Genomic DNA, 13,067 nt, shown 5'->3' with positions numbered 1-13,067 from the left:
AGACCACACAGTGACTAACCTCATGTTGCTGATGGATGATCTCAGATGAAGTTTGGGCTGTTCTCAGTATCTTTTCATTTGCATTTGCCCATCAGGAACTCTCACATAAACTTTTATTGAGGGGGGAAAGTTAGCTGTGTCGTCCAGCTTCACTGTGCTAATGTGTTTATATTACCATAGCTCTGTAGGTAGAACACCAATATACCTTGAGGGCCGGTGTCCTGCAGGTTTTAGATCCCACCCTGGGTCTACACAGCTGAATCAAATGATTAGTTCATTACCAGGCCTCTGGAGAACTGCAAGACATGTTGAGGAGGTAATTCAGCCATTTGAATCAGCTGTGTTGGATCACGGACACATCTAAAAACTGGGGGGAGTTGGGGGCCCCTGACCTAGGGTGACTGAAGGTGGACCACCTTCAGTCACCCTACAAACATCACTGCTGTTTAGTTTTCTGTCTTCATTTATGGGACTTCTTTTAACTCCCTGCTAACCTCTAGCTACATGAAACTTAATAAATCCTGTTTCTTATGGATCCCTGGAAGTTAGAGTTTACAACAGTCTGCACCCTGAGACAGCTAATCACACAAGACTTAGGAGGTAGACACCCCAGTAATAAGTGAACTACCTTCATTGTAAATCCACAGTCACCCCTGAAGTTACCTGGATAGGACAGGTAGCTTCAGGGTTTCATAGCGCAGACCTCTGACAACTCAAACAAACCTGTTTATTTACCTGTCCAATTGTTTGTCCGCCTCAGGCCGTCTCACACTGACCTCCCATCAGTTTCCACCCCCCCATTGCCAAAAGCGGAGCTCGATGAAGTCCGTTTGTCCGACAACAGCCAGTCTCAAGGTACCCGGGAATGCCTGCCCAGCTCTGATGACGCTTCCTGTCACCCAGCCCGTCCGATGGAAGAAGATGATGCCTGCAGCCAGTCAGGCGACAGAGTGGGCCAGGAGAGGCTGTCTGTACCTATAAGAGAGCAGGACGAAGGCATCATTGATCACACCCACTCTCCTTACCGCAGAGCGCCGGCCTCTCAGTTGGAGACTCCGCCCCCTGTCCATAGGAAAGCCCATAGGAAGACGAACAGGAGGAAAACCAGTGAGTCCTCGTCCTCCTCGCAGCGCCCTGGAGGTCCAGGCCATGGCCCCCAACCCCACCTGACCCCCACAGACCACAGGCCTGGTCCAGGTGAGAGGCCCTGGCTCACCTGGCAGAGGGAGAGGAGGGAGGCCCACAGAGAGGATGCATTCTCCTCAGGCCACACGGACCCTCTGGACCAGACCATCGAGGAGGTTAGTTCCTGTTCCAGTACACTGATGGTTCCCAGGTGGACTTCCTGTCAACCAGTCTCTCTGTTCCACCCGCAGGTGATTCAAAGGTGCTGTTATGGCGCCATTTCCTGCCAAGATGATACAGACAGCTTCCAGCTAAGCCTCCCTGTTTCCATGGAAACACCGAGTGAAGACTGGGACTCGCCTGTGCAGGTACCTGTGGGTCCAGGGAAGAATTGGGCGTGTCCTGACAAGCGCAGACACTGATCACTGATGTCACCTTGCAGGTGGTTTTGCAACGAGCGCGAACTCTCAGTGACACACCTGCGCAGGTGAGTCAGGCGGAGGGGCGGGACCTCTGCCATCTGATGGACACGCAGGTGGACGTGGAAGATAGAGTGTACTCACAGCAGCTGCACTTTGCCCTCCACGGGCCGGGTGACAGGACGGAGGAGGGGTTCTGGACCCTACCCATCGAGGAGGTGAGGCCCGCCCCGGAGCGTATCCCAGAATCCTTCAGGGGGAAGACCTGGACCCAAATCCAGCAGGAGGACGAGGAGAAGGTGGAGAGGCTGGTGAGACAGTTCAGGCGTGGGCGCTTCATCTGCTACTTCGACACAGAGTCCCTCGCCAGGTGAGCCAGAACCTGCCAATATTACAATCCACAGGAAACAAGAAGTCAGCTGAGCTTACATAAAGCTAGTTGAGCTTACCTGACAGGGCTCTAGAGTGCGACCAGTTTGGTTGCAAATGCGACCTAATTTCTCAAAGGTGCGACAAAAAAAAATCCTAGGTTCAAGTAAAAAAAAAAAAGTCTCCGCAACTCTGAAAGTCTCTGTGTGGCCAACAACAGACAACATTATGCCCATATCGTGGTCCAAACCAATCCGAGATAGTCAAGGTCGGGACCTCTCAGGTGCCCATGCACAAGGTAAGGTGTTCAGATATTGAGATGTTCAGTTCAAAACCTTTGAGGCACTTAATTTTGACTTTCTTTTAATTTTATATATCTTAAGATATTTTAAGTTTAAATTTCAGCTCAGTGAAGCACTTTAAGCACAAGAACTTTTTCTGCACCGTATTTTTAGGACTATAAAGCACACTTAAAATCCTTTAATTTCCTCAAAAGTGTGCCTTATGTATGAATTCTGGTTGTGCTTACTGACCACAAAACGATTTTATGTACACGGCGCTCAAAGATCTGTGAAAATGGTTCAGCATCTCTTTGGTAAGCTATGAAGCCGCACCGCTTGATAGATTGTTGGAGCACAGCTGCTACCACAGTCAGGAGCCTCGTGTAGTGATACGCACTGTGCTTCAGCATAATATTACCGTATTGTGTGTGTATAAGGACCCCAAAATGGCTCCTGTTAAGAGACATGCTTACGACATGGATTTCAAACTCTTATCAGTCACGCAGGAATAGAGCAGCTGAGAGAATTCAACATTAATGAATCAATGATACAGAAGTAGAGGAAGCAAGAAGAATGAGTTAAGTAAAGTTTATTAAAGACTTATCTGACTGGTTTCGCTTAATGCGCCTTATAAACCCGTGCACCTTATGGTCTGAAAAATACGGTAACTTATCTTTCTTGTAGAAATGTGCTCCAAATAAAGAACTTTGTGTTGACAAGATTGTTAGTTAATCACTTACAAATCAATATTGTCTGTATGGACAGCAGTTAAAAACAAAGTGAACATGTAAAGCTGCGGCGTTAAGCGATGTGGTTGAAAAATTTGTGTGCACGTAACTTTTGTTACTTTTGTTGTTAGGTGCACCAGTGCAGCCATGGCAAAACGTTAGTCTAGAGACCTGCCTGAGTCTCCTTAAGTTTGCAGTTTGAGTTAGGTAGTAAAAGTAGCCAATAACATCCTGGTTAAAGATGTCCTGGATTAAGATACTTCAGGTATAAGAGCTGAAGTGGTCGCTGTCACGCAACTTTTCCACTAAAACGAGGTTTTTATTCTGCGGGTAATCCATGTTCAGGTCGTAAATCACACCCATGACTCTCTCTGCTGATGTCATCAAACTCAGGTATGGTAGGCGGAGCCAGAAAATGAAGGGGGATGCTGAACCCGAGGAGGTGGAGCCAGATGCAGGTATGCTACCCCTGCTGGACCCAGACGAGGGGGACTATGTGTATATGAGAAGAAGGAGGGGAAGGAGGCGGAGCTTCAGACTGGCATCAAGGTGTCAGGTGAGTCGTGTGACTTAGAGCGCTGTCAGTTCCTGCAAAAGAACAAGGTCTCATCTGCACTGTTCCTGCAGGTGGTGAAGGTCAGTCACAGCACTCAGACAGTCCGATTGGTCGTTCCCGCCGTGCATCAGCTATCCCCTGAGGCCCCACCCATCGACTACCCACAAGCCAATCCAGAGGCAGCTGAGAGGACACCTGTGCCAACGTGGCGTTCTCTCCCTTCGTCGTACTCCAGCATCATCACACCTGTACAGCCACGCACTTCGCTGGTCTACCTACTCTCCTCCCCATCAGGCTCCGCCCCCAACCGCATGTCAGCGTTAGGCTCCACCCACAAACGCTGCAGAAAGAAACGGCGCCCGCTGGAGCAGCAGGGGTTAAAGGTCAAATACAAACGACTTCCTGTCCGGTTCTACGACCCCGCCTCCAACCGTATCCTCAAGAACCCACCCAGAGGCCTCCTATGGCGCAGAGGCTCCACCCCCTCTGGGCCACCGCCGCCCTGTGTTCGTCAGCTGTTCAGGAGTCTGAGCCCGGACCTGAACACTGATAGAACGCCCACAGAGGTCAAAGGTCACAGCAGCAGCCTTTTGCTAAGCACGCTAAGCAGGGACTCTGCTCAGTCCGACATAACTCAGGCTCCGCCCCTCAACAGGCTGTCAGAGAGCAGAAGAGGGGCTAGAAGGGAGAGGGCACTCCCTCCAGCCTCCCAGATACAAACCAGGGGTCAGGCCACACCCCTTCACCCAAGGAGGGAGGGGCTGCGCCGGGCTGGACCTGGCAGGAAACCCCCAATCTCTGCAGGCCCCGCCCCCTTACTGTCATCACGCCGGAGGAGGGGCCGCAGGTCGCGGCGATAGCTGATTTTCAAAATGAAGTCTTATTTTTCATGAAACCTGATGGTGCTGGTTATTGATGGGTTATTGATCAGTTATTCTTGGATAATGTAGCCTTTAATTAGGCTGTTAGAAGTGTATGGAAGCCTGCTGGTGCCAATTTTAAAATGAAAACTGAATCCATTTATCATTTTTACTGTGTTTGTAGTACGACTTGCCTGTCCAGGTGTGTTTTAAATGCCAGGTTTGTTTTGGCCATAATGATGTTTTCAAATCTGATTGTTTTAAAATGTTAATTTTTAAAGTTAAAAATCTAAATATAAAGTTTAATCTGTCCATTTTGAAGAGCTTTTATTGTTTTAATTTAATTATTTTAAAGTTTTATTTGGGAAGCATTGGAATAAAAATTATGAATGGATTTTATTTATTGTGTGTAAACAAAATTCGGATGAAATGTTAAAAAAATATGACAAAAGAAATTTCATGTTTTATTTAAATTCATGTTTGTAAAACATCACATGAAACATGACGACTTGATGATGATCCTGGCAGCTTCACGTCTCCATAGAAACACGTTATGTTTTGGTAACTTTTCTACAGGTGAACTTTGATACTTTTTGTATCTGTGCATTTATTTAATGTTTAAATAAAGTTTTCTAAGCTGGACGAATCAGCTGGTGAGTTTGTTTCCATAGCGTCGACCAGGTGGAGCATCGAGTCTCCCACCTGCTCAGCAGCCTGCAGAAGCTCCGCCCTCGTCCTCTCACCTGGACACAGAGTTAGAAACATGATGTAACATTAATTTTAGTGTTTGAAGGACAAAGTTATCAAAGAGATGAAGAAGAAAGGACTTGTGCTAACTGGCTTGGCAAAGAGACTGAGCTGGAAAGGATATGCAGCAGGTGTAAATGATGCACTGACTGTTACAGGTACTGACTGTCAGGTCTGTGCTCACCTGATAGGTGAGTCTGACCTTAGGCAGTCATTTCCGTTTCCTTCTGCAGTCTCAGTCACCTGTCTGTGCCTCACCTGTCTGAGTCCACCTGTGTGTCTCCAGCGCAGCCTTCAGTCGTTCTACAGTCCCCTGCAGCAGCGTCTCTGAACTACGTGGCCCATGTTCCTCCTCTTCTTCAGACAGACTGTTTCGTTGTCCTTGTAGCTCCGCCTCCTCAGGGCCATGCTGTAGCTCTACTGGATGATGTGGAGACATGCGACCTGCAGACTCCTCACAGTCTCCATCAGGTGAGGGAGGTGAGCCCTGGTGGATTGTGGGAGATGTTTGAGTTTGAAGTTCTTCCTGGCTCCACTCATCCTCTATCTCCTCTTCCTCCTCTGTTTCTTCTTCTGTGCTTTTCAGAGTGTCAGAAGTTGGCGTGATGGTTCCTCTTTCTGTGTTTGGCATGTTGCTGGCGTGTTGTTGAGCCTCCATCTTGTTCAGAGCCTGAAGAACAACATTTTCAGCTACAACTAATAGAAGGCACCTCAGCAGTCATCAGCCAATCACTCCGCCCACATCCACTCACCTGTGTGAGCATGCCCTGCAGTTGAGCATTGTACCGCGTCAATGTTTCCACAGTAACTTCCATCTCAGAGCACCTTTCCTCCAGGATGCCCTGCTCGGATTGGACAGTGAGCCGAAACGTTTGGAGCTCCTGCTCCAACAGCCTGATGGGGAAAAACAAACAAACAAACAAACAAACAACATAAGGTAGAATACTAAAACAAAACAAGATAAAAAGAAACAAACAAACATAAACACGAGGCTGATAAAACCATCTGGCTCTGTTTTTCTTTGTTCTCACCATCGGTCCCTCTGTAGGTTCTTCACGTCTGTCAGCAACGCCACTGTCTTCAACGCCAAACACACACAGTCACATGACTGTTGCTATTACATAATTTTTATGACATCACAGTACACAGTGAGTTCATCACGTCACCTGCTGACTGGACGTGTCCTCATTCGTCTGCAGAGATTTACACGAAGAAGAGCAGTGAGGAGGAGGAGCCTCTGAGGCGGCATGTGAAACACCCCTCTCAGAGGAGGGGCTGTGAGACGAGCCAGCCAATCGTGTTGAGGCATCAGAAGCAGGTGGTGCTCTGAGGGGAAAAGAAATGTAATTATAATAAGATACCTAACGAGGGGGGTCGTATTATGAAAGTGTTATTTTCACACCTGTTCTCCGTCTCGCTTGGCTCCTCCCACATTAGGACCCTCTTCCAATTAGCTTCTCTCTGAGTGTGTCGCCGTGGCAGCAAGGCGTGATGAGCACTGCGCACCAACGAGGTTAGAGACTCTCTCCAGGTGGGCTGGTATAGAATGACAACTGAACTGAACAGGTTATTACGTCTTCTACAAGCGTTACCCCTCCATGTGCACCTGTGGGGATTTACCCCTTGCTTCCTCTCTGCGTCCTCTTACCTGTCAGGCTTCACCTGTTCCTCTTACCTGTACTGTTAAATGAGTTCTTACCTGTGCTAGAGCTGGGCGATAGAACGATAACGATATGTATCGCGATATAACTTTTACTCGATAGAGAAATTAAGCTATCGCGATAGACCTCGCCGCTCTTGTCCTCAAAAAAAAAAAAAAAAAAAGGTCAGCCAATCCAAATTAAGTAGCGCAGAGCCGCAGCGTCACGGCCGCAGCGTCACGTCGCGTGACTTGTTACGTACAGCACAAGTGCCAAACCGCACTGTTTGGGAAGCAGCCAGCGGGTAATGGAGGAAATGAGTGTGCCGACTAGAAAAATCAACCGAGCGTGACCGAAGAGAAAACAGATGATGGTTCCAATGCCGGAGAGATTGTCAAACGGAAGAGCCATAGAAGTTCCGTAGTGTGAAGGTATTTCGGCTATTTCAAGTCTGACAAAAATAGAGTAGCGTGCACTGTAAATTGTGCCGAAAGCAAGTCTGGAAATACTGGTGCATGCGTCACACTGTGCGCCACGTTATTGTTTCGGTGAAATGAATTTCTACAATACTGTTACTGTTAATTCTACTCTCTGCAGTGTTTAAATGCTTACATATACACACAGTTACTGTCCCTCCACACTTACGACTCGGTTCTGCTTCTATGCCCCAGCTTTGTTTACTTTTTCCCACCGAGGCTTCTAGACTTCTGATTGGCCAACATTTAGGCACGGTTAGGAATCTAGCGCCACCTGCTGCTTTGGCATGTTCATAGCAGCGTTTTCCTTCATTTCTGCCTTTATGTGTGGACGGGATTATTTTTTAAAACGAAAATGGAAAATCTCCGTTTTCAAAAATACCCGTGTACGTGTGGACGTAGCCTCAGTCTCTGACTGGAAGCGCTAATTCGTCATTCGACTTTTGTCAGACTAAAGTAACTGTTAAAACTGTTTGAAAAGCTCAGCTATACAACAAGGAGAGATTGAGAATTTCCTTTTAGTTCTCAGTTTATTTGATATTGACAAAAGTTAGTCAGTTTTGTCTGTTCTTCTGTAAAACAAACTGAGATTTATTTTTAGAATTAATATTTTGTTTCTAAGTGGAATTGACAATTTAGTCTGTTTCGTTTGTCTTATTTTGAAACTTAAACGCTTTAGCGGCTGCCTTTTGTGTAGTTTGCAATATTTGCCTTTATTTATCTGAAAAAGTCTCATGTTCCTTAAGTACATCTACCCTGTTGAACTTATTATGGGAAATAAATATTTAAATAAAAACAAGCTGCTGATTATTTCACATTTTACTTGTGAGCAACGGCACATTTAAATCTTACAAATATAGTTATTTGGCTTATATCGTGATAGATATCGTTATCGCCTGAAATGAAAAAAACATATCGTGATATGAAAAAATCTCATATCGCCCAGCTCTAACCTGTGCCCCCTGATACCTGTTCTGTTCCCTGTGCTTCCGGTTACGTGTGTTCTTACCTGCTTGCAGAACTCGAGCACTGGATGGTGGGTTTTGTGTTTCCTGGTCTGGCGGTCAGTCAGGAAGCAGCTCTGACACACATGGACGTTCACACACTTCATACATCGATACCTGAATACACAGGTAAATCTTCGTCACACATCTGGACCGTGTTTACCCAGTTTCCAGTTTAAAATGTACATCACCTGAGCCCAGTGAAGGGGCGGGTCTTACAGATGTGACAGCGAACGTTGTGCTGGACGCTCTGACTGGCTGACAGCCGGTACAGAGTGGATAACCATAGCAACAGGCATGGCTCACTCTGCAGCCATGACAACAGATGATGCTTGCTCACCGTTGGGGTCAACACCTATAAACACACATAACATGTTAACCATGACGATGGCCAATCACAGCCAGGTGTGCGTTTGTGTTCTCACCCCTTTAAAACACGACTGAACCGCCGCCTCCAAATCGTCAAACACGACTTCCTCCTGAACTGCCGCAGGAACCTGAAAACACACGTTACAGAGAGCAGCAGCAGAGGCATGTTGGGAAATGTAGTGTGAGCTTTTTACCTGGATGAGGTCCATCAGCAAACACCTGAGTCCAGGCTTGCTGATGGATCCTGAAGGGGTTGTCGAGACCTGCAGCAGACCTGAAAACACCCGAGCTTTATTCTACAGGGCTGTGCATTTTATTGTGAAGGGCTGTACATTTTATTGTGAAGTGCTGTGCATTTTATTGTGAAGGCCTGTTATAGAGCAGTGTATTGTCCTCACCTCTGTACTTTAGCAGCAGGTTATCTGAGGACAGAGCGATAAGAGCAGTTTGAAGAGAGCGAGCTGAAACTTCATCGGACTGACTGCTGCAGCACACACACACACACACGCACACACACGCGCACACACGCACACAGATTGTTACTCTGACTGGGTGCAGTCCTGTTAGTACTATGAGCACTACAAGTAATGTGATACTGTGAGTACACTGACCGGTCAAACAACCTGAACATCAGACTGCATGTCTCCTCGGTAGCTGCTGCAGTCACATGAAATGGCACGTCCTGTGATGCGCTGTGGAACATCCTGTTCAGAGCGCAGGTCACTTCCTGTCTGCTCATTGCGACGTCACTCTGAGCTCCACCCCCCGAGTGGAGAGCCGCTGTGACGTGTCGCACCAACACGGTGTCCACTAGAAACAGACAGCGATGTCACCGTAACATCTGAACATGTACAGGTCAGAGGTGAGCTCATGAAGTCAGCTGACTCTCAGGGCATACGTGCCAACCCTCCCGATTTTACTGGGAGAATCCCGAATTTCAGTGCCCCTCCCGAAAATCTCCCGGAGCCACCATTCTCCCGAATTTCTCCTGATTTTCCACCAAAACAAAATGAAAACAAAAATGAAAAACCATATCCCTGAATTCATAGCGCGGCCCAGCCAATTCCAGTTTCCAAAAATGGTAAATGGACCGGCTTATATAGCGCTTTTCTACTCATCTGAGCACTCAAAGCGCTTTACACAACTAGTGCATTCACACAAGCACATCTTTCTAAGTGCTTCATAGCTAACATTCACACACATTCATACTCCGATGGATGCATCGGAGAGCAATTTGGGGTTAATATCTTGCCCAAGGATATTTGGCACATAGACTAGGGGAAGCCAGGAATCGAACCACCAACCTTCCGATCAGTGGATGACCTGCTCTACCACCTGAGCTACAGCCATCCCACCAATGGCGGCAGCTACTTAGTTTTAACATTACTCTTATTACTCTTTCTGGGTTGCAAAATAAACTTTTAGCATATTTTCAGGCGAGAATGTAGCTGTGTAAATTTCAAATATCTAAGCCGGCGAGAACAGTAAACTCCCGGCAGATCGTTTTCAAACCCCAGCGGTCTTTGGCTACTCAGGTTAAACGTGATATATAAGGCACACAGATAACCTAAAAATGTTATTGTTTGACTTTTTTCAGTGTTTTATTTGTTCCTGAGTAAATCGGTTTGGCTGAGATTAAAGTTATTAGATTAGATTAAATAAAACTGTATTAATCCCTCGGGAGGGTTCCTCTCAGGGTTTTCACACAGCTGAATAAACGTCAAACAGAAAACTGATGAAAAAGAAGCGTGAGATGGTCGAGAAGTTATGTCAGCGTCCGGTTATATTTAGGTAGCAAGGAGCAGAAGGCAGAGTTTCACTCCACTGAGAAAGCTCGTGACATATTTTTGAGGGCTAGACCGGCACAGTCGCTCACTTCTGGCCTACCTGGCTTTCAGGGTACCCGGCCCACTTAGACCATGAAGGCCGGGTTCTCAGGTGGATGCAGCCTCTGAATTTGGACAGCCCCGGCTGGGGGACAGTAATAACTTACTTTAAATACAATTTTAAATAAGTAAACACTGTGAAATTCAAGTTTTCTGTATATGTATACCTAACCTCCCCCCTTTATGGAATGTCTCCCTAATTCTCAGGTCTCAAGGTTGGCAAGTATGTCTCAGGGTCAGTGTTAGAGCTGAACATCTGACTGTACAAGAGTACACGCAGTGCTACACAGAGTACATTAAGTGTACTGCAGTATATGTATAGTACTCTGTGTAGCACATGTACTGCAGTACATGTGCTACACAGAGTACTATACATATACTGCAGTACATTTACTACACAGAGTACAGTACATATACTGCAGTACATGTGGTACAGAGAATACACTCAGTGCACTGTTACCCACGGCAACAGAGTCTCTGCAGAGCCTGGAGCTTCATGGCAGTTCTGTAGCCCGATGGACAGATTTGATTGAAACTCTCTGATAAACAGGAAGCAAACATCTGGAAACACTGGGGAACATAAACATCTGGAAACGCTGGTGAACATAACATTTGTGTGAACTTCATCGTCTCTGTGTCAATGCTCAGGTTCATGTACATCAGGCTTCATTTTCTTCTTACTCTTTGTACATATATGTATTGTTTGTTTGATTGATTGATTGATTGATTTGATTGATTAGCATTCAAATATCTCAGTGAAGCCAGAACAAAGATCTACCACAAAGCAAGAAAGCACGAGACAAGGCTAATCAAAAGGTACTGGCTGAAGCATTTGCTTATTACGCCAACCCTTTTAACAAAAGATCTTTTTGCATGCAGCTCCTGTACACAGGGCTCAAAGCAAATAATAAAACAAAGCAAAAACAAAACAAACAAACAAACAAGGAAAAAAACAAAAATAACAACAACATGTATTTGTGTGTACAAATACATGAAAGTAAGCCGTTTGTAGTGAAGATGTTTGAGTCTTATGATGACCATCAGCACTGTCAAAGGATCTCATTCAGACTGCTATCAGAGCTCCTCCATCCTCCCTGAACTCAGGCTCACCTGTCAGGCAGCACTCAGGGATCATCTTACACAAACACCCTGCTCTGAATACATAATTGAAGACAGTGTGACACTTTACTTTCAGGATGTTGATCTTAACGAACAGAACAAAGAACAGACATATTTCTATTCTGTCTCTATTTGCTTTCTGTTTGCTGTCATCTCCTCACACACAGGCTTTTGTTTTTTAAACATGTAGTTGAACCTGAGCTCAGCGGGTTTCAGGTTTCACTGAACAGTGAGGCGATCTTACCGATGGAGTCTGGATCCATGATGAGTCTGAAACACAGAATAAGCTCATTGTTGATCAGTGAGCAGCTCTTTGTGTTTCATTCAGAACATGATTATTGCCAGTGATTAATGATTGATCACGATTAAAGTTACAGTTTAATTCAACAGAGAAAAGAAACTTTAGTAACTTCAGTGTGTTTTAAAGTGCTGACTGTTTGTTTAGTTTCATGAATGATACTTTAAGTCATTCATGTATGAATTTATGTTTTATGAAGTTCACAGAGACTCAGACTTACTAACCTCTAACTAAAAGGCTGTTCCAAAGTATTCACATTACATCCATCAGTAATCAGATTACAGGTATGTGGTTACTGTGTTACAGAGGTTCAGTTATATTTGCGCACTGGGGGGATAGAAATAAATAAATAAAAACAGAGCAAACAAACTTGTGTTTCAGATGGGTGGAGATGTGAGAATCATCAGTGCCACCGAGCAGGCAAGGAAACTCTGCAGAACTCAAACTACTAAAGTTTTGATCGTTCAAATATCATCACAATACTTAAACAGATGAGTTCTAACACTGCTGTCTTCCATGTTTCCTCTCTGATCATCCTCACTGGATTACTGCAAAACTGTACTGCACATGCTGTGAATAGAAAGCACAGAGTTCATGCTGCTCTGCTGTGTCGTGGTGTTTATGGAGATGTGAGGTCAGAGTGAATCTCACATTAGTTATAGATTATGAAACAAAAACAGTGACACTCGGTCAGGAACTCATCAAGGAACGAGCGCAGATCTTTAAATGCTCTCATGATTTCAGCACCAGAATAAACCGAGGATCAGACTTTGGGCTCAGCAGGAGGAGTAGACAGGAAGCAGGTCAGTGACCATGGTAACTGAGTCAGACTTTAGCGTTCTTTGTTTTCTAGGCTAACCCTGCTCCTGGATCAGCACAGATACTCTGGACTGTGGTGGACTCTTGTCTCATCCATGAGGAGGAGGAAGAGAGTTTGTCAGTGAGAACCATAGAAACAAAGACAGACAGAGACAGTAGAGTCTAAGTAGACACAGACTCACCTCCGTTCACTCTGTCCCAGTTGAAACCCAAGCATTGGCTGCTGAAGACACAAAGTGAAGCTGCTGATGGATGAAGGTTTCAGGTGTCAGCACACCTGCTAATCACCTGCTGCCTGTGGACCAATCCGCAGCCAGCAGAGTGTGACATCAGCTGCTTGCCAGAGCTTCATGATTTATTTAATCTCCGAC

The 13,067-nt window shown here is 45.8% G+C and overlaps 2 protein-coding genes across 7 annotated transcripts in view; one reads left to right on the top strand and one right to left on the bottom strand.

Annotated features, from left to right (window-relative positions):
• The window catches only part of zdbf2 (zinc finger, DBF-type containing 2), a 21,237-nt gene extending 16,253 nt beyond the window's left edge, over positions 1-4,984 (top strand). For both annotated transcript variants that reach the window (XM_026142389.1, XM_026142388.1), the window contains 5 exons: positions 761-1,301; positions 1,377-1,493; positions 1,568-1,914; positions 3,316-3,478; positions 3,550-4,984. In XM_026142389.1, coding sequence (XP_025998174.1) covers positions 761-1,301; positions 1,377-1,493; positions 1,568-1,914; positions 3,316-3,478; positions 3,550-4,338 — 1,957 coding nt within the window. In that variant the 3' untranslated portion in view covers positions 4,339-4,984. The remainder of the gene's footprint in view (positions 1-760; positions 1,302-1,376; positions 1,494-1,567; positions 1,915-3,315; positions 3,479-3,549) is intronic.
• dytn (dystrotelin) lies at positions 4,790-13,067 on the bottom strand. 5 transcript variants are annotated; one of them, XM_026142392.1, is made up of 15 exons: positions 12,879-13,066; positions 11,824-11,849; positions 10,925-10,999; positions 9,186-9,384; positions 8,973-9,058; positions 8,769-8,848; positions 8,631-8,702; positions 8,397-8,560; positions 8,211-8,322; positions 6,488-6,621; positions 6,252-6,411; positions 6,117-6,163; positions 5,838-5,979; positions 5,344-5,755; positions 4,790-5,081 (listed from the first exon to the last, which is right to left on the bottom strand). In XM_026142392.1, the coding sequence occupies exons 1-15, from the start codon at positions 12,911-12,913 to the stop codon at positions 4,957-4,959; spliced, it is 1,869 nt and encodes a 622-aa protein (XP_025998177.1). In that variant the 5' UTR covers positions 12,914-13,066; the 3' UTR covers positions 4,790-4,956. The 5 variants fall into 5 exon arrangements, with proteins under 5 accessions (XP_025998177.1, XP_025998175.1, XP_025998176.1 ...); XM_026142390.1 differs by having other exon boundaries at positions 8,631-8,848; positions 12,879-13,067; XM_026142391.1 differs by having other exon boundaries at positions 8,631-8,848; positions 8,973-9,055; positions 12,879-13,067.

Source organism: Astatotilapia calliptera, chromosome 15 (genome assembly GCF_900246225.1).
Source record: "Astatotilapia calliptera chromosome 15, fAstCal1.2, whole genome shotgun sequence".
NCBI classification, from domain to species: domain Eukaryota; kingdom Metazoa; phylum Chordata; class Actinopteri; order Cichliformes; family Cichlidae; genus Astatotilapia; species Astatotilapia calliptera.
This window is presented reverse-complemented; position numbering and strand designations above follow the sequence as displayed.

Bases quoted from the DNA above. Each gene is read 5' to 3' on its own strand.
- dytn (XM_026142390.1), bottom strand. From the start codon at position 12,913: ATGCTTGGGTTTCAACTGGGACAGAGTGAACGGAG. The intron at 6,164-6,251 runs GTGACGTGATGA...TTGGCGTTGAAG, and splicing joins AGGACACGTCCAGTCAGCAG to ACAGTGGCGTTGCTGACAGA. The intron at 5,082-5,343 runs GTGAGGCACAGA...CTCTGTGTCCAG, and splicing joins ACACAGGTGGACTCAGACAG to GTGAGAGGACGAGGGCGGAG.